This window comes from Silurus aristotelis (genome assembly GCF_946808225.1).
Source record: "Silurus aristotelis genome assembly, chromosome: 6".
In the NCBI taxonomy this organism is placed as follows: Eukaryota; Metazoa; Chordata; class Actinopteri; order Siluriformes; family Siluridae; genus Silurus; species Silurus aristotelis.
Genome location: NC_139579.1, coordinates 29,322,549 through 29,344,009, shown reverse-complemented (window position 1 = coordinate 29,344,009; position 21,461 = coordinate 29,322,549). Strand labels below are relative to the sequence as shown.

At 37.4% G+C, this 21,461-nt stretch overlaps 1 protein-coding gene across 3 annotated transcripts in view; it reads right to left on the bottom strand.

The window, feature by feature from the left end:
- Positions 1–21,461, bottom strand: part of wdpcp (WD repeat containing planar cell polarity effector) — an 88,978-nt gene that overhangs the window by 60,085 nt on the left and 7,432 nt on the right. For 2 of the 3 annotated variants that reach the window (XM_083544657.1, XM_083544655.1), the window contains exons 3-5: positions 3,647–3,726; positions 2,250–2,294; positions 924–974 (exon numbers count right to left, since the gene is read on the bottom strand). In XM_083544657.1, coding sequence (XP_083400783.1) covers positions 924–974; positions 2,250–2,294; positions 3,647–3,707 — 157 coding nt within the window. In that variant the 5' untranslated portion in view covers positions 3,708–3,726. The remainder of the gene's footprint in view (positions 1–923; positions 975–2,249; positions 2,295–3,646; positions 3,727–21,461) is intronic. The other variant, XM_083544656.1, reaches the window with a different exon arrangement.

Below are 21,461 nucleotides of genomic sequence, written 5' to 3'. Positions count from 1 at the left end.
CATATATATATATATATATATTTTATTATTTTTTTCCCAAAATCTTGTTGCTGTCTTTAATGTACTACATTATTAAGGAGTAAGTTTATTATTATTTCCTACAAACCACTGATATATTTCAGCTTTCTAGATTTCAAAAAAGAAAAGAAAATGCCACACAAACCTCAGATGGTACAGTATTTTCTTTTTTTCCCAAGCTATTTATTAATCAGCAGCTCCCACATTTATTTTACTTTCTGTTTTTTCTGTTTTGCACTGGCCTAATGATCATGTAATAAATTCAGAATTAAAAAAAAAGCCTTTTTCTATTCAGTGAATTGACTTTTCCACGGTAGCTAAATATTTTGTACGTGTTGCTGAAAAAACTGAAAATTGTCATTGTCAGGTACGGTCTGTTATCTAAGGGTCAAATATTATAAAATGCTACAACCAAGCCATAAATTCGGGCACTTTTGTAGAATGAATGTATGAAACACCATTTGAGATTGAATTAGAAAATCCTGACTATTGAATGATATGTAACATACATTACTAAAAAAAATTTTTTAAACCACTTACATTTGCACCATCAGCTGGCGCCATAGAAGCTGCTGCATCCATGAGCGCCACCATCTTGGGAGACGTACTATTACGTCAGTATTAGATATTTACCCAAAATAATTATTGTGTAAAAATAAAGGTCTTGTACTTCCTGAGGAAATTCATGAAAAACTTTCAGAAGCATGTTTTGTCTTGTGTTGAAATACAAGCAGATCATAAACGCTTGAGAACAAAAGTATTTTGTTTTGCATTGCGATTTTGTCCCTGTCTGTACTTTTTTGAGATTTGAATGGACAGGGCTGATGTGTGGCCAGTTTATGAATATTTACGTAAACTACAAGTCAAACAAACAGAGATATAATTATATAAATTAAAGCACTCACTTTCAGCAAAATGCTGCTTCTCACTGTAGTAATGCTGATCTGCAGGAAAGACTAAGCATAGAGAGAGAGAGAGAGAGAGAGAGAGAGAGAGAGAGAGAGAGAGAGAGAGAGAGAGAGAGATCAAAAACCCAATCAGACTTTGCTTCTTCGGCTAAAATGAGACGTGTGTCAAAATGTAAACAATCTGCAGTTTTGTTTTGTGTTAAAACTCATGTAGAATTGACACGAAGCTGATGAGTCGATTCAGGAATTTTAGATGCTAAAACACTAATGTGCAGTGCATGATGGGTTTTACAGGACCTCAGCTTTATCCTCATGGACCTATAACCTTTCTCAGCTAAAGATCTGGTCCAAACGTGCACACGCAAACATACACAAATGCTGACAACACCTCACTCTCTGCATCATGGTAGAGCTGCTGCGCCCTCTGGTGGTGATACATCGTGGAAGCAGACTTGAACCACAGACACTCTCGGGTGTACAAATAATGAAATGTGCAGGGTTTATATAATTTAGATCATATAGAGAATATGCAGTAAATAAGGGACTGTAGCTTATATGTGGTTTTACTGCAGTTTGCTCACCTTTCAATAATTTAAGAAGATCAGAATATCAACACGGATCAAAAACAAAAAGACTATGATGAGAAAAAGGCAGAAACACAATCTGTGTTGCGAGTGAAAGAAACAGAGAGCGAGAGAGAGAGAGAGAGAGAGAGAGAGAGAGAGAGAGAGAGAATGCTGAACGAGTAAGTCAGGAAGTGAGTGAAAAGGTAAGTTAATAGAGGCAAAGAGAGAGAGAATGAAAGAGCGAGAGAGAGAAACTGAATGAGTATGTCAGAAAGTGGGTGAAAGAGTGTGGAGAGAGAGAGAGAGAGAGAGAGAGAGAGAGAGAGAGAGAGAGAGAGAGAGAGACAGAGACAGAGAGAAATAAACTGAATGAGTGAGTCAGGAAGTGAGAAAGAAAGAAAGAAAGAAAGAAAGAAAGAAAGAAAGAAAGAAAGAAAGAAAGAAAGAAAGAAAGAAAGAAAGAAAGAGTAAGTTATTAGAGAGAGCGCAAGAGGGGGAGAGAAAGAGAGAGAGAGAGAGAGAGAGAGAGAGAGAGAGAGAGAGAGAGAAAGAACTAAATAAGTGAGTCAGAAAGTTAGTATAAGAGTGCTTAATTGTGATAGAGAGAGAGAGAGAGAGAAGAGAGAGAGAGAGAGAGAGAGAGAGAGAGAGAGAGAGAGAGAGAGAGAGAGAGAGAGAGAGAGAGAGAGAGAGAGAGAGAGTGAAAGACGACAGGAGGATGAATGAGGGAATAATAGAGCGAATGCTAAACACTTACCAGGTTCTCCTTTCTCATAATACTGGAATGTACCGATATCAGTATCTGTAAAAGGCAGAGAAGTAAAAGAGAGTGAAAAAGAGTGAAAGAGACATAATGATAAAAGCGTAATCCCAAGACTGAATAATCAGTATCACAAGTGGCCGAGGGAGAAGAAAACAAAAAACACTCTCTCTCTCTCGATCTTCTTCACCTTTTATGCCTCCATACACCTACAACATTTTAGAATGTGTGAAATATAAACACTGTGCTACTGTGAAGTTCATAAACACATATAGAAATCAAATAAAAATAGTGTTAAATCAATAATTAGTAAAATAAATACAAATACCAGCAAACTAACTGACAGAAAAATAGAACGAAACAAAGAAAAAAAAACATTATATGTAGAAAAAAAAAAAGAAAAAAAAGAGAAAAGAAAAGAAGACAATTTGAACATGGAAAAATCATGGAACAGAATAAAAATAAATAAATAAGTGAGAATACATTAAAAATTAGAAATAAAAAAGAAACGAACACAATAAAACAAAAACAGAAAAACAAGAAAAATAGTTAAAATATTAAATATAAAGAGATAAAGAATAAGGACTGATGATTAGTGGGAACTGGTTCTGGCCCGAGGTTCGGCACGGTTTAATCCTGTACACACAACCTGCAGTAACAATGAAAAACAAGAGAAAAGCACTGGGTATGTTGTTGTGTGTGAGGTTTTACAGCTACATAACACTCTATAAACAAGTGCATGAACACTAAACTGCCTAAAAACTGCAGAACACAACAAAATAAAAATAGTACAGAAAATACTAATACATTATTAAAATAATAATAAATGAATAAATAAATAAACACAGATTAAAGAAAGAAAGAAAGAAAGTTAAAGAAAACACTAGAGAATGGGGATCAATTAAAGAGGAAACAAAAAATTAAAGAAACCAAAAAAAAAAGGGAATAAACAAATAAATAAATGGAAAGCAACCTAAAAAAAGTAAAAAAAAAAAAAAAAAGACACTAAAATCAGAAGAGATTTGAAGTATTCAGTAAAAGTAAAATAAACATAAAAATATCATAAATAAATGAAAAGGAAACACAAACACAACAGAAATGAATTTAACAAAACAGAATTAGAAAAATTATATATTTGTATGGGGAACAGATTTAAAAATAAATACGACAATAAAAAGCAAGAAATTAAGAGAATAAAATGTAATTAATTAATATTCAAAAAATTATTTGAATACAAATAAAATGTAACAGAAAACAGAAAAAATTTATACATACAAAAAGGAACTGAATAGAAAACAAAACTATATAAAACTAATAAAACTCCAAAACTGAGAAGTGTGTGTGTGTGTGTGTGTGTGTGTGTGTGTGTGTGTGTGTGTGTGTGTGTGTGTTACCTTGCACATTCAGACTGCTCCTTGAGGACCACAGGGTTAGCTCAGCTAAGCAGAACGCCATCAGATGATACAGAATCCTTCTAAAAAGAGAGAGAGAGAGAGAGAGATGGAGAGAGAGAGATGGAGATAAAGAGAGAGTGAGAGAGAGAGAGATGTTGGAAAGAAGAAAAAAAAAGAAAATAAACAATGAGAGAACAAGAAGGGAAGAGAGAGACAGTAAGAGTGAGAAAGCGAGAGAGCGAGAGAGAGAGAGAGAGAGAGAGAGAGAGAGAGAGAGAGAGAGAGAGAGAGAGAGAGAGAGAGAAGGAAACCATAGAGAATAAAAACGAGAGAAAAAGAAAGAAAGAGAGAGAGAGAAAAGAGAGAGAGGAGTGAGAGAGAGAAAGCAGGGAACCATAAAGAGAGAATAAGAAAGCAGGGGGGAGCAAGAAACCATAAGAGGGAAAGAAAAGATAAAGAGAAATAAAAAGACAGTAAGAAAGAGAGAGAGAGAGAGAGAGAGAGAGAGAGAGAGAGAGAGAGAGAGAGAGAGAGAGAGAGAGAGAGAGAGAGAGAGATCTTCCTCAGAGAGACCACTTATTGTGTATTAGGTCTGAAACCTGCAGGTGCACTTGACTACTCTGACCCCAGGGTGGGGTGTGTGGGGTGTGTGGGGTGTGTGGGGTGTGGGGTGTAGGGGCAGGTTATGGGGTTTATGGGGTTACAGAGTGAGAGTCGGTCCTCATTTCCTCTTATAGAAAATCTCTCCTGACCTTTTAATTTCTGGACGACACCTCGCTTGATTCAATTTGCCCTGTATTCTCTCGCTCCCACCACCTTTTAAATCACAGCAAGCGGTGGTTGATTGCGTTGACGCCTGCGGTAGACAGCGATTAAAACCGAGGGGCAGGAGGAAAAAGGTGCGTCCGGTGAACGCGAGATGATAAACCTAATCAGGACCTGATTAAACACATGAGGGGGAAAAAAAAAAAGAAAGAAAAAGAAGAAAGAGTAAGGAAGTCTGAGAGTGCAAGAGACTGGCTAGCATGCTAATGTGGAGGGAGAGGAGGAGAGGCAGAGGGTGATGTGAGGTGATAGATTAGAAAAAGGTAAAAGGGAAATGAAAGGAGAAGGATCGAGTGTGGAACAGGTTGAAGTTGATAACGACTCGATTTGGCCAGACTTTAATTACGTTAGCGTTTGCGTTCGAGCGCGAGGACGGAAGACAGACCGGTCCTCTTTCAAAAAAAAAAAAAAAAAAAAAAAACCGGTTCATTAAATCTGAGATTTATATTCAGATTTGTAACACGAGTGTCCTTCAAGGTCGTTTCCAGCCACAGTACGGCAAAGACTCCGAATAATATTCGAAAATATATCCGAAAGTGTGTTACTTTCACACAAACACCTTCTCCGAAAGTGTGTTGTCTTGCATACACAGTCAATTTTGCATTTACAAATGCAGCAAAATGGACAAAAGTATTGACCTTTCCAGCCATATTCTTAAAACTTTTACCGCAAAGTTCAAGGCACTCAATTGTAGGGGTTTTGGATGCGGTACGAAGGGCGTTCAAGTCAAACCGGGACTTCATAAAATAAAAGAACAAATTTCTAGGAGTGAAAACTGCATTTATTTTTTCTATATACTCCTACAGTTCTACACTTACGCCAGCATTGAACTAGCACTAAGTTTTGGTGGACAGCTCTCTTCACAGACAGTGTTTCCTTGCCACTTGTCGCGGATAAACAATTATCAAAACTTAAACAAAAAAAAATGAATACATTCTTTTATAATTTATAAATGGTTTTTTTCTGTAAAGTATCGATTGTAAAAAAAAAAAGCGCTATACAAATAAAAATTATTTGAAGTCGCTTCATCAACAGGGGACCACCAGGAGCGGGAGCGTCACTGACGGACGTACGGACGTCTTTGAAACGTTTACACGTTCAAAAGTCGGCACTGGTTTTACGCCTTCGTTCAACAAGAAACTTCACCACACACTGTTCCATGCACTTACAATGTTGTCTGCCATTTTGATTAAGGATCTTTGAATTGGCGCCACCTATCAGTAATAGCACACACTAGCAACTTGATATGACGCTAGCATCAATTTTTATTTTTCACTTGAAAGGTGCTCGTAACATGAAATTTCCCTTCACATGAACCAGGAGCCCTAAACCTGTTCCAGCATGACAATGCCCTGCCCGAGTGCAGCCAGCTCCATGAAGATCTGCTTTACATGGGGTGGAAGATCTCCTGCTACAGAGCTCTGAGCTCCACCCTATTAGCGGTTAAGGCATTAGACTTTGGAGCCAAATCTCAGCCTCACTGCTCAGTCGTATAAATGAGATCAATGTAAGTGAATACCTTTGGGATGAATGTGAACGCTGACTGCTCCTCAGGCCATATCACTACCTGAACTCCAAAATCTAGTGAAACATCTTCCCGGAAGGTTTTTATAAAAAGGAAACGAGGACTGAATGTGGAATGGGATGTTCAAAAAGCAACAGTTCAAACGTTACCTTGAACAGCATACGTGTTTATGAGGTAATGGTAGTGGAAAGTGAGCGAGGGGTTGATGGGTATAAAGTAAACATGCGAGATCTCTGAACCCTCCTCCGCTTTCTTCAGGCTAATTTCAGAAGGATGAGCGCCGGGTGTCGTGTGTCGCTAAACCCTGCGGCGTCGCACTTCAAAAAGCGACAACTCGCAGTAATTTGCTTTGGGTTGTTTTGGTTTTTTATATATATATATACAGTTTAATTAACCTTTTTTTCTGTCCTGGAAACTAATTGTGAAGACGTGAACGTGAGCCAAAAGAAAACACACTCTTACTCTCTCACTCAAGAGATTGTTCATCCAGACATCATGGTGTTCCTTTACACACACACACACACACACACACACACACACACACACTTAATGTCTGTCTTTCTCACAAACACACACTGAAAGAGAACAGACTTGTCAGGACCAGATGACGTGCTGCTGCACTGAAACACTCGTGTTTTCACCCCAAGCACACGCTAATTACACCTTTCTCTCTTCAAGCTCACAGACAGACTGTCTCAAAGAGATGACCTTGGCACGAAGAGAGAGAGAAAACCTGGACGCACACACACACACACACACACACACACACACACACACACACACACACACAAATATGTTTTGTTTTTTTCATTACTCCTAAAATTGTGAAAATGTACAAACTCTGTTTCTGTTAGTTTTATCAGATCTTTTAATTTTCCTTCATTCTTTTTCCTTTCTTTTCTTTTTTATTTCTTTTTCTTTCTTTCCTGTGTATCCCTTTCTTTCTCTATCTATTTCTTTCTTGCGTTCTTTCCAGCCTTTTTGCTTTCTCTCCCTTTTCCTTTTTTGCTTCTTTCGAACTTTCCCTTTCTTACTTTTATTTTTTTTCCTTCTTTCTTTATCTTTTACTCTTTTTCCCGTTCTTTCTTTGTGCCTTTTTTGCTTTCTTTCCCTCTTTCATTCATTCATTCTTTCTCTCTCATTTTCTCTATTTCTTTCTTTCTTTTATACAGCCTTCACTTTTGCTCTCTTTACCTCCTTTCTTTTCATCTTTCTTTCCCTCTTCCATTCTTGCTTTTGCTCCCTCTTTTTTTGGTTTGTCTATCTCTAGATATTTGCCTTTCTATATCTCTATGCAGAGTACTTACCCATATTTCTATTTGTCATCCGTCCATTCCTCTATCTATCCCTCTATCCAGCCATCTATTTATTTAATCTAACCATTATCCATCTCTATATATTTACTTATTTACCATCATTTATAAAGTACCTACCTATATTTTTATCTGTCATCCATCCATTCTTCCTATCATTCTTCAATCTATCTATCAAGCTTTACATATCAATCTACAAATGTATCTATCTACATATTCATCCATCCATCCATCCATCCATCCATCCATCCATCCATCCACTCACATCTAGACATCCATTCATCCATTAATTCATCTATCAATCCATCCATCTAGCCATCAATCCATGTAGCCATCAATCCATCTATCTATTCATCCAGCAATTAATCCATTCATCTAACCATCAATCCATCCATCTAGCCATCAATCCATCCATCCATTCATCTAGCAATTCATCAATCCATCTAGCCATCAATCCATCTATCTAGCCAACAATACGTCCATCTAGCCATCAATCCATCCTCCATCCATCTAGCCATCAATCTATCTATCTAGCCAACAATCCATCTAGCCATCAATCCATCCATCTAGCCATCACTCCATGCTCTAGGGCATTCTTGCATTTCTTTTGCTTCTTTGTTTCTCTCCTTCTGCTTATTTTTTTTATTTTCACACTATGACTACCAAGGTGTTTTTAATATTCACTTTCAGTCCCTCAATCTCTTTTCCCCCAGTTTTATCCTCAGGCTCTGCAAACTTTTAAACATGACCAAAAATTCTTGACAGTTTTTCGTACTTTTTGTGGATTGTTTATTAATTTACTCAGTTAAGGCGGACACTCAGACACCGAGGCACTAATGATAAACGTTTCTCAATTTTTTCAACTCGTTTCAGGAGAAATTGGGTTTTTCTTCACGTTTAAAAGAGAAGGAAAGGGGGGGGGGGGCGCTGACTCATCCTTAAAGCTTCTGGAGGGGGAAGAAAAAAAAAAAACAGATGAAAGGATCCTCTTATGTCAGGAAAGTTGTTAGGAGCAGGTGCTGCTGCTGCTAGCGCTTTTTCGCCCTGCCGTTTTTCATTCGGCCATTTTTATTCCTGTGGTGAAGGAGGTTTTTTTTTTTTTTTTTTTTTTTACATGGGGAAGAGTAAAGAAGATAGAAGAGAGGCAAAAATTTTGTCTCAGGTTTTCTCTCATTTTATTTAGACATCCAGGCGGCCAGGCCATGGTTACAGATAAGACTTAGCATGCTCAGCAACGCTAGTGTGTTAGCATCCTCGGCGCTAACTGGCCTGTCACGCTAACTGGCCTGAAAGGTGAAGAGAGCTGCTGTTCTGCTGCAGACGCAATTTAACTGCCCGGATTTCACTTCTTTTCCACAGACATCAGCGGTTTGTTCCTAATGGACAGATGGACTGCAGGATGGACAGATGAGGAAAAAAAAAAAAACCAGACAGATAGACAGAATCTGCAGTCGATTTTTTTGCTGCTATAAACCAAGTGCACTCTTTTTTTTTCTTTCCAATCTTCCTTCAAGTTTTTCTCTCCCCATTACAACTTTTCTTTCTTTATTCTCATTCCTCCTGTGCCTTTATTTTTCCTTCCACACTTTCATTTCACTTTTTATTTTTTTACACCTTCTTTCGTTCTCTTTTTTACATTTACTCCATTATTTTATCTCCGCTCTTCCTTTATCTCCACTCTTCCTTTTTCCCCCCACTCTTCTTTTTCTTGTTGTTTTTTTTCCAATTGTTCCGCCTCTTTATCTCACTCTCTCCTTAAGTTTCTTTATTTTTTTTCCCTTCTGTCCTTTCTTTCCCTCATTCTTTTCCTTTTTTTAATTAATAAATTAAGTCACTACTTCATTTATTCATTCATTATACATGTTTCCATTTCCTTTTTTTTTCGCTTACACTTTTTCCTGATTTGCGTAATCTTTCTGGCTTTCCATCCATCTTCTGTTTTTCTCTTCTATTCTAGTTTTTTTCTTTTTTTTTGCTCTTTTTTAATTGTCTTCATACCTTTATTTCTCTTTCTTAATTTATATTCTTTTCTTTGTTTAAATTAATTAATTCACTCTTTCTTGCCTCTGACGTGTCTCTGAGACAGAGTGTATCAGTCTTTACCCGGTTCATAAGTGTAGGAAAGAGAGACGTGGCTGGAGGGAGGGAATTTATAGAAACGAGTAAATTGAGGAGAAAACAGAGGGAAAGAAGGACAATTCTTCCAGGAATAAACTGAACACTGAAACATTTATTTAGGGAAAGAGAGAGAATGCAGTTTATTTTTCCAATTGTTTTATTTTTATTTATTTGGTTCTCTTCTTCTGTCTATTCTCTTTCATTTATTCACTTTTATTTTATTTTATCAGTCTTCATTTACTCACCTTTTATTTACTTACTTTCTCACTTGTTGAGCTTGTGGTTATCATCTTTTATTTCACTTTTTATCCCTCCTTTTTCCTATCATTCTCTTTCTTCCTTTCTCTCTCTATTTCTGTCTTTCCATTTTTTACTCTCCTTTTTTTATTCTCGTTCTTTCTCTCTCCCTATTTCTGCCTTACACTTTCTTTCTCTTCTTTTCCCTGTCATGCTCTTTCTTCCTTTCTCTCTCTCTCTATTTCTGCCTTCCACTTTTTTGTCCTTTTTTCATTCTCTTTCTCTCTCCTTATTTCTGCCTTTTTCTTTCTTTCTTTCTTTCTTTTTGTGTCACATTATTTCTGCCTTTCACTTTCTTTTTTTTCCTCTTTCTATTGCTCCGTTTAACTTTCTCTCTTTTTCTTTCGTTATTTCTGCCTTTTACTTTTTTTCTTACTTTTAATGTCTTACATTATCTGTCTTACATTTATACTGTCTTTTGCGTTCTGTCCCTCCGTCTTTCCCGCTTTAATTCTAAAACAATTAGAAACCCATCAGTGCTCATCAGCACACAACCTTCCAATCAGAAGTCCATCATGTTAAGATTTTATCTCATTATCTGATTGTAAAAAAAAAAAAAAAAAAAAAAAAAAAAAAAAAAAAAAAAGCAATTATGGGCCTTTTGCTGTTCAGAATCTCACTTAAACACTTGATGTTGATTGGATTTGTGTTGTGACAATTTAAAAAAAAGTAGGATATCTTTAAAATTTTTCCACATAAACTGACTTATAAAAAAACTGACATATTTTGTCAGTAAAATTGACACAAAAAAAAAACCTGACTGAACGTTAAAAATGTTGATAGTAAAATTTACACAATTTACACACTGTGTGTAATATGATGATATAAAGGTGTCATAATATGAAAATCACTTTGTTTTTGATTTAGTTTAAAATGATATAAAGCATAAAAAGCATGACAGACCCGACTCTGTTTATTTAATGAAACGAATATATATAAAAATACAAATCGATTACTTTTTTATAGATTTTCAATAAACATCAGACTTTCAATAAAAATATAACCAACATATTTGAATATAATTTGTAAAACTTAATTAAAATTCAAATGAAAATGTGTGAATGCTCTCGAAAGGACACGCGTTTGCGACTCTACAACTCGAAAAAAACAGAATGCAAAAAAACCCCTCAAATATTCACGTGAAGTTTGAAGGATACCTACAACTACGCATTTCCGTAATGATGAGTGCTGAGGATGTTTCGAAGGTTGCAAACTGAATTTTTAATCGTGTCCTCAATAATGCACTCATTTAAAGTGTTGAGATTCAATGTGGACGCCATCATACACACACACACACACACACACACACACCCGAACAAAGAAAAACCCCTAAAATCGTCGTTACACAATCTCCTCTTCCCCGCGGTTAAATATCTTCCTGTACTCCGAGGCAATAGAGACTTCAAGCATTAGAGGACGAGTTCAGAAAACGGGAAACAGACAGGTAAAGATGGAGTCAAGTGTTACAGACAATGCATGGAAGAGCCGTCATGTGGGACATGACAGTGGATTTGAAAGGGTTGGGGGACAGACTGGCGCCAGTGAACACAGACACCCACCCACACACAGATACACACACTGTGAGGTTCTTCATTCAAAGTCAGAATGTGAAGGCAAATGAGAGACAAGCAGAAGCGAATGAGGTAAAGGTAATACTATTCAAGAGGGGAAACAGCTACAAGCTACAGTTCGTGTGTGTGTGTGTGTGTCTGTGTGTGTGTGAGACATGTCAATCAGAGGCAAAAATGAAGTTGGTCATTGTGTAGTGAGAATGATGTGTCCACAGGGCCTGTCTGCCTGTCGAACGGCAGGACAGGAGCGCTGAAAGGAGGAGTGCTGAAAAAAGAGAAGTTGAAGCGAGCTTGAAAAGGAAGAGTCCACTTCGAGATTTGACGTGGGACAAGAGAAAAAGGGGCCACGCAGAGTTTACGGGTTGAAAAGTTCACACAGCGAAGCAGAAGAACGTAAAGTCGGCATGGGAGAGAGCAAAGGAGGAGAAGTGAGGTGCAGAGAACATTCACTTCGTGTCTCTGAGACAGAGTGTCTTTGAGTCTTCACCCGGTTCATAAGTGTAGGAAAGAGAGATCTGGCTGGAGGGAGGGAATTTATAGTAATGAGTAAATTAAGAAAACAGAGGGAAAGAGAGATAATGCAGGTTCTGTTGACAGGGGATTTTTTTTCGCCCATATCGCTTCATCTTATTTCTTTTGTTCTTTTCTTCTGTCTATCCTCTTTCGTTTATTCACTTTTATTCAATTTCCTCTGTTCATCAGTTTCTCACCTCTTATTTACTTACTTTCTCACTTGTTTAGCTTGTGTTTATCATCTATTTCCATTTCACTTTCTTTCTTTCATTTTCCCTATCATTCCCTTTCTTCCTTTCTCTCTCTATTTCTGCCTTTTACTTTCTTTTTTCTCTCCCGATTTCTGACTTTCACTTTCTTTCTTTTTCTTTCATTATTTCTGCCTTTGATTTTCTTTTTTCTCTCTTTATTTTTGCCTTTCCCTTTTTTCTCTCTCTATTTCTGCCTTTCACTTCCTTCCTTCCTTCCTTCCTTCCTTCCTTCCTTCCTTTCTTTCTTTCTTTCTTTCTTCCTTTCTTTCTTTCGGTTTTGTTATTTCTGCCTTTGACTTTCTTTTCTCTCTCTCCCTATTTCTGCCTTTCACTTTCTCTTTTTTTTTCTATCATTCTCTTTCTCTACCTATTTCTGTCTTTCATTTTCTTTCTTTTTGTTTCGTTATTTCTGCCTTTTACTTTCTTTTTTTCTCTCCGGATTCCTGACTTTCACTTTCTTTTTCTTTCTTTCTTTTCTCTCTCTATTTCTTTTAACTTTTTTCGTCCTTTTTTCATTTTCTTTCTCTCTCCCTATGTCTGCATTTTACTTTCTTTCTCTGCTTTTCCCTATTATTCTCTTGCTTCCTTCCTTCCTTTCTCTCTCCCTCTCTCTCTCTCCCTCTCTCTCTCTCTCTCTCTCTCTCTCTCTCTCTCTCTCTCTCTCTCTCTATATATATATATATATATATATATATATATATATATTTCTGCCTTTCACCTTTTTTTGTCCTTTTTTCATTCTCTTTCTCTTTCCCTGTTTCTGCCTTTTTCTTTCTTTCTTTCTTTCTTTCTTTCTTTCTTTCTTTCTTTCTTTCTTTCTTTCTTTTTGTGTCACATTATTTCTGCCTTTCACTTTCTTTTTTTTTCTCTTTCTCCTTTTTAATTTCTCTTTTTTTCTATCATTCTCTTTCTTCCTTTCTCTACCTATTTCTGTCTTTCACTTTCTTTTTGTTTCATTATTTCTGCCTTTGACTTTCTTCTCTCTCTCTCTCTCTCTCTCTCTCTCTCTCTCTCTCTCTCTCTCTCTCTCTCTCTCACACACACACAATATTCAGTCTTTTGATTTCTGTCCCTCCATCTTTCCAGTTTTACTTCTAAAACAATTAGAAACCCAAAAGTGCTCATCAGCACACAACCTTCCAATCAAAAGTCCATCATGTTGAGATTTTATCTTATTATCTAATTGTAAAAAAAAAAAAAATTATGGGACTTTTAAGAACAGAAAGTTGTTTCTCAAAAAACTATGGGGATGATGGTCAAAGAAATCAACCCTGAAGGGGACGTCCTTCAGCCGGTGTCTGGGGTTAAAATATTTAGAATTGATTCTCATAATTTTTACTTCTTTTTTCAAAATATTACAACTTTATTCTCGTTTCCTTAAATTATAATTTTTTTTTTAACGTGGCACTAAAACGCTGTCATTCAGACGCACTATATAATCTAAAAAAAGAACCGCAAATGTTAACTATGGTGAAGCAGGTGGTTATGGCGCTTTAACGTTTACAGAAGGAGTCTCCAGTTTGGGGTTTGTACCAGTCAGTAGGTTTTCCTCCACAGGAAAGTCTTCAAGATTGAGCCTTTTTTTTTTTTTTTTTTATTAACCAAATATAATAAATCATGGATGTTTCCATAAATACAAATAATCAATGCAGATGTGGTCAAAGCAATTTGAATATTTTTGTATGTTGAATCGCATCACAAGTTTCATTCTTTAATTTTTACACAAATGTATCGCCATGTAGAGCTTGAATTTGATATTTGATCGTCAAGGTGAAACTTGACACACACACACACACACACACACACACACACACACACACACACACACACCATCTCCACCAGCCATCTTATCTTCTCAGTGTGGTGTGACCGTCTATCCTTCCCTCTCGTTTTGCTTTCTTCTCCCTTTCCTCCCTCTTTATCACTCTCCTCATAGCCTGCTGTCTCTTTTTCCATCTCCTCTGCCTATTTTTTACCCCTCGATACCCTGCTTACCTCAGCACAATGACTGAATTTTGCCCCGAACACATGCAGAAATAAAATTCTGCAGTGTGAATATCTCTGCATCAAGGTCATTTTTTTTAAGGTTACATCTTAAAAGAAATATTACCGTATTTATCTCATGTCGTGCTTACCTCTAAAGGGCGGTATTACATCTCACGATCTTAGCCCTTAAAGCAGAAATACGTTTCCTTAAATCATGACCACGTTAAAAAGCAGACACACGGCCGTGCGGTCATTAGCAAATCCTCAACATGAAGCTTAACCGATCTCGCACTCAGAGCCAGCTAACACTGCAGGACTATTATACGCCTCATCTTATTCAGAAAGACTACAAACAATGTGGAATACACACTAGGGGAGAGAAAGTGACAAAAAAATAAAAAGATCTGAATGAATGAATGAATTGAGCAAACCGCATGAAAAACACAAAGAAAAGTGAACCAAGGAACAGTTGCTTTCCAAAACATTTTACAATTATTTAACTTATAGACTTTAGCATATGATCATAAATCATGGGTCATGGGACAACAACTTTCTCATAAAAAATAAAAAATAAAAAAAAAGAGAGAGAGAGGTGACTCTCAAGGCTTTTCTTTCCATCACAACTCTCAATTCATTATAAATTTTTATAATGTTTGTTTTAATGATTAATAAATCACATTCTTGGTGTCACCAAAATGGGGATGGGTTCCCTTTTAAGTCTGGTTCCTCTCAAGAATTCTTCCTCATATCATCTATGGGAGTTTCCCTTTGTCACAGTCACCACAGGGAGAAATACACATTCATTTAAATTAGGGCTGTAGCTTTCGATTCTTTTAGTAATCAAGTATTCTACAGAATAATCGAGAAATCGGATAAGATGTATTTTTCCTTAATTAAAGAGCTTCAAAACTTAAACTCTCTCTTAAAACGAATAAGTAATTTCATTCCTTTTTGTTGAAATTGCACACGGGAATATCTGTGAAAACTAATTTCAATTAGCGCATTTAGTTGACATTTTACATCAAAATGCAAATCATAAATTAAAAAAAATATAAATACATTTCAGATTTCTCTTATATAAAAAAAAAATAAAAATTAAAATAAAGTAAGGTGTTTTCTTTATGTTTTAGTCTGAAGTAATCCCAAACTTTGAAAACTTTGTCGTTTCATTTGGCCTGAATCCTATGGAAGCCCTTTTCCTCCACATAAAAAAAAGCCTAATTCCGAGTTTATTTTTCATAATTCTGACTTTTTTTCTCGCAATTCCGACTTTAGAGTTTAGCGGGTGGTGCGTCAGTAATAATAGTCCGTAAGGAAACACAAATTGGCGTGTGTAGTCAAATAATTTGCCTCGATTATTTTGGGGATTCTAATTACTCGAGTTACTCAAGGAATCGTCTCAGACCTAATTTAAATAAGAAAATGTTCTGTAATTCTTACATTCTGTAAAGCTGCTTTGAGACAATGTCCAATGGGAAAGCGCTATAAAAATAACATGATTTGAACTGTGTAATACAGTCAGAAAGTTCAATTTTGTTACTAGGAATTTATCATTATTTCATAATGACGTCTATTTATCAGGGACACGAGTGCAAAACTTGTCATGGCAATTGTCAGGGTGCTTTATACTTGTACATCACAGTGAAATTATTTTTTCCGCATAACCCAGTGATGTTAGTAAGCTTGGGACAGAGCGTAGGGTCAGCCATGATACAGCGCCCCTGCAGCATCGAGGGTTAAGGGCCTTGTTAAAGGGCCCAAATGTGGCAGTTTGGGAATACTGAGGCTTGAACCCATGACCTTCTGATCAGTAACCCAGAGCCTTACCCACTTTGTCAACTGTAGCCCTAAACTCATTAATCACCATTATCTATATAGATTGTCTGAATATGTTTGCATTATATTATTTAAAATAAGCCGTAAAACTGAATTTGACAATCTTTCTTTTAATAAGCATGAAAGAAATTAAATCAGACGTTAAATCAATGGAATCTATTCAGTACTGAAAAACGGCAAGAGAATTGTCATTTATCACGATAATTCTATATGGATTCATCCTAAGCCCTATGAGAAATAAACGTTTATGTGTAATTACTATAAGAGATTGGTAGCAAGCTACTAAGAACCGCACTAAACAATCTCAATATCCCACCATCAATCAAAGGCCACCAGTGCTTCCCTCCACATTTAATCTCATCTGTAAAAAACTAAAAGCTCGTTAAAGATTTAAAAAGCTCTATGATCAATCATGATCTCCACTTCTTACTACAGACCTCTGAATAATGGCAAATTCATCAAAAAGTTTTCACTCCGGCATAATGTTACGGTTTCTGTACTGACCGCTTATTCATGAGGACTCGCACTAAAGATGTGAGAGGATTGTAGAGGTTGTAGCTTCTACATCAACTTGTTGTAAGGATTCTCCACATGATTACATGCAATTATATACAGATAAAAATTGTAATGAGAAACTGCTGATATAAAAATATTTAACATTGATGTGGTAACATTGATCATTTTCCTTTAACAGCATGTCCCCAAGTGTATTAATTCTATATTAATGCTGGAACGGAGACAGCCAAGACGCAGGAAAAATCTGGATTTTGTTGGGAAAACATGCTCGTATTTACCCAGAGGCATGTGACAGTGTTTAGCGTTCGGCTTTGAATCCCTCCTCGAAAAGAAGTGCACTGCTGAGTCTCTCCAGGTTAGCAAAGGTCTCGCTGAACGAAGGGGAAAAAACTTTCTTGTGAGAAAGATCGGGCATCAGTGGGAGAGAGTTAAGCACATCTACAAACATTATTGAAAAGAAGGGGGTAAAAAAATAAACATAAAAAATGAAGCGGAAAAGCCGAAGAAAAGAAACGGAAGGGAACTGAAGAAAAAAAAATTTAAATAGCTTTCAAGGAGGTATTTTGCAGAAAGAGATGGAGCAGAAAAGCAAAAACAAGAGCTAACGATGAGGGTCAAGTCATTCAGACAGCAGGAATGTGACTTTTATAAACAAGTGGGATTGTACTGCAAATCTCAGACGTAACAACTCTGCACAACAAGACGGAGAGTTTCTAAACAGGGCCAGTAAAATCGTCCTTGTGAAAGAATTACCTTCAAAAAGAAATGTTAAATCCTCACACGGACTCTCAGCGAGAACTCTAAAGGTCTCGATCACTCGGTTTTAGGAAGTGAGACGGTTGTGTCAAATGTGGCGGTGTTTTTGTTTTTATTGTGGGATTTGGTCTCCTTTGACACGCAGCTAGCGTCCGATCTCTTAGACCTCTTTTACGGCTTTGCGTCCAGACATGGCACTGAACAAGAGGGTCACAGGACAACGACAATCCATCACTCCGGGATGGGAAGAAAAAAAAGAGAAATCATAATGACAAGGTGACCGTCACAGCTGTCTCTCTCTTTCTCTCTCTCTCTCTCTCCTTCACGTCTCTCAGCTTATTATTCACCCATTTATCTTGACTATTAGGAATTATACTTTGCCTTCAGTCAAACTCTTCAGGTAAAACTCACGCGATACGCGATCGCCATCATCTCAACGATGACAAAAAAAAACCCTTGTTCAATAATTCAAAAGAATTCGACACGCCATCTCGTCACGCCATCGTCTGCTACTTTCAGCCGTCCTTGAGCTTTTATGATGCACTCTAAACACAAAAGTATTAGGACACCTGACTTTTCCAGCCATATGTGGTTCTTCCGGAAACTGTTACCACAAAGTGATGTGCTCAATTGTATAGGACGTCTTTGGATGCAGTAACACCTCACAAAGCCGGCTCCATGAAGATATGCTCTACATGGTTTTGGAGTGGAAGATTTCCTGCAATAGAGCTCTGACCTCAAACCTCAACCCTACTGAACACCTTCGGGATAAACGATTACGCTGACTGCACCCCAGACCTCCTCACCTCACCCACATCAGTAACTTGAGTTTACTAGCACTGAACGAATCTTCACAAATCTCCTCCAAAATCTAGTGGAACATCTTCCCAGAAGATTGGAGGGATTTCGAACCGCGCCTAAATGTAGAATGAGATGTTAAAAAGTGCATGCCAATCTTATGGTCAGGTGTTAGAGGTGTCAGACAGCACCCCCTGCTGGTGACATTAGCTATGATTTAAACAGATCTTAGCAAAGAAGCAAAAGCAGGAACACTGAGAAACACCGCCTAAAAGTGGAAGGTTATACAGATGAGAACGAAATAAAGCACATTATGTCATGTTATAATGAAAACCAATCAACAACAGCTATTTACATTAATGGCATTTGGCAGATGCCGTTTTTTAGTAACTTACAACCAAGCAGTTTAACCGAGCAGGGTTAAAAGCCTGGCTCAACGTTTCAGCAGTAGCAACTTGGTGGTGCTGGGATTTGAACTTGTAACCTCCCGATTAAAAGTCTAGCGCCTTAACACCCGAGCTACAACCTCCACAGGCTGGTGTGATGAAGCCTCGCACAAAGTTGTTGTTAAACTGGATGCAAATCAAATGCAGTTCTATTGCAGAAAATCTGAAAGAAAAAAAAAAGAAAAAAAAAAAATGCTTCTAGTTTACTTTTCCTCAAAGTTAATTAGACAAAATATAAAAAAACAAAAATCCGCTTTATTGATGACTATTAGAGATGCATGCTGTGGAAACAACCGATTGGTTTTGTATATATACATATATACAGGGTGGCACAGGGAAAGGGGGAATTTTGGCGATCCTAAGGCATCGGCAACAGTCGGGAAGCAGTGCTACGGCGTCTAGGAGGCCTTGTCATTAGGTATAATGGAGCAGTGGAGTGGTGCGCTATGAGCTTTCTCTGTAAAACCTTTTATAAGTATGGTAATAGTGCGAGTGCAACACAAAGGGAATTTCGGCGTCACCGCCAGTCACGATCTTGTCCCGTCTGCTCATATCAAAGAAACAAGTTCAGCCTTAAAAAATACATTTTGAGGCTGTTTGAGCTGCCGTCATGAGGACAACTCTGCTGTTTTGCACGACATTTTGCATTCACATTTTGTGTTTATATTTACGAGTACACTCTTGTATACGGTTCTCTTTTGCACATTGTTCTGCGCATATTTTTACGGCAGGTGTTTACGGAGAAATGGACAACACCTTCCTGATGCTAGATTTAAGACATTGAATGACATTGTAACCCTGTACTGCGCTTTTTATGAACTTTCCTTCATTTCACATCAGTGTGAAAACCTTTAAACTATAGTCTGCTTTAAAAGATATTCTAAGTAACAAACATATCAGTAACATCATCAGCAGTCTGGTCCCTGTTTGTTGTGCAGTGTGGCTCCTGGTCCTATCAGTAATTACACATGTATTAGTCGACATTAACGCAAACACAAACCAGGTCCTGAACATGACAACGCCTGACAGACTGTTATTGACTCGACTCAAACGTCATTTCAATTTAGAAAGAGGGTTAGATTTTACAGCATGACCTTTGACCCTAGGTGTGACCTCCCCCTCCCTTTCCCAGGCATTAGAATGAGAGAAAGTGTAAGAGGAGGAAAGAGCAGGAACCTGCCAGCAGGCAAAATGAGCAACCATGCATGTATAATACACATACACACACTGAAAAAGAGGCAGAAACAGAGACAGAAACAGAGAGAGAGAGAGAGAGAGAGAGAGAGAGAGAGAGAGAGAGAGAGAGAGAGAGAGTGGAAGAAACAGACAGTTAGAGACACACACTGAAACAGAGACACATAAAGACACAAATTAACAGAGACAGAGAGACACACACAGAAAAAGACAAAGGAGAGACAGACAGAAACAGAGACACAAAAAGACAAAAACAGAGACACAAAAAGAAACAGGGACACAGACAGACAAAAACAGAGACACAGGTAGAGACACATACGTACAGAAACAGAGACACAAAACTGAGACACAAACAGAAAAAGAGACACAGACAGACAGAACAAGAGACACAGGCAGACAGAAACACAAAAGAGACAGACAGAAAGAGAGACACAGAAAGACACACACACACACACACACACACACACACAGAAACAGAAACACAGACAGACTGAAACAGACACAGGCAGAGACAAAAACAGTAACAGAGACACAGATGGACAGAAACAGAGAGACAAATAAAGAGACACAGACAGACAAACACAAAAGAGAGACAGACAGAAAGAGAGACACAGAAAAATACAGATTGAAAGAGACGCAAAGACACAAACACACACACACACACACACGCACACACAGAGACAGAAACAAAAGACAGAGAGACAGAAACACAAAAGAGAGACACAGAAAGACACAGACAAACAGAGACACAAAGACATACAGACAGAGACAGAAACAAAAAGGCAGACAGACAGAAACAGAGACTTGAGAGAGAGAGAGAGAGAGAGAGAGAGATGCCATTAAAAAAAAAAAAATCAACAATAGTGTTGACAAAATTGTGTTACTGAAACTGTTACTACTGATCAATGTGGCTTTTTTGGCTCAGGTTTATAATTTGGAAAAAAAAAAGAGTGCGTCGATATATTTGGGGAAAAAAACATTCTGAAAAAAGTTTGACAAGAAAAAAACGGTTTCATGGATTGTTATATCGTTCAGGATGAGTCTGTTGTTTGAGGGAAAGAAAATTAAGTCGAGTGGAGGAAACTGTTGCTCGTTGAAGTCAGTTAAATTAAAGAGACGTCAAAGATCAAGCGCTTTGAAGTCCTAACTCATTTTATGGGCCATTTCCCAAAGCAAGCACAAAGTGATTGACAGCTGGAGGGGCGGGGCTCAAACCCTGTGTGTGTGTGTGTGTGTGTGTGTGTGTGTGTGTGTGTGTGTGCTCACTTGCTTTGATCTCTGTGTGTGTGTGTGTGTGTGTGTGTGTGTGTGTGTGTGTGTTTGTTTTGAGATTGACAGTTCTTTCTGAAGCCTGGCAACACCTTGTGTCAACAGCGTGTTCATCCCGAGACGAGGCATTTGCCAGTGTTCCATTTTTCTCGTCACGAGACAAAATATGATCATAATATTAGAAATAATTTAATAGATGATTGAAGAAAACAATGGGTTACCTTTTGAATCTACTCAACTTCTTCATCTCGGAGAGTTTTTCCTTAGAAAATAAACTTCCTTGCCTAAATGTATTGATGTAAAATTCAGATCCTGGACCCCGTGTATGTCCTGTATTTACAGGAGTCTTCCAAATGCCATAGATGTCCCTTATTCAGCGTATTTAAACACTGCAACAATATGAAATATGCAGGTATTTGGAGGTCAAAACAACCAGGAATTTTAGATTCTCTTAAGAAAAAAACCAAAAGCTTCCCAATCAGAAGACATAAAACATTTTAAAACGTGCACCGCGTACACAAAAGATTGTGAACACCTGACCGTTTGATTTGTATGTACCTTTTGATCCACATTTACTGTTAGAATAGCCTTCACTCTTCTG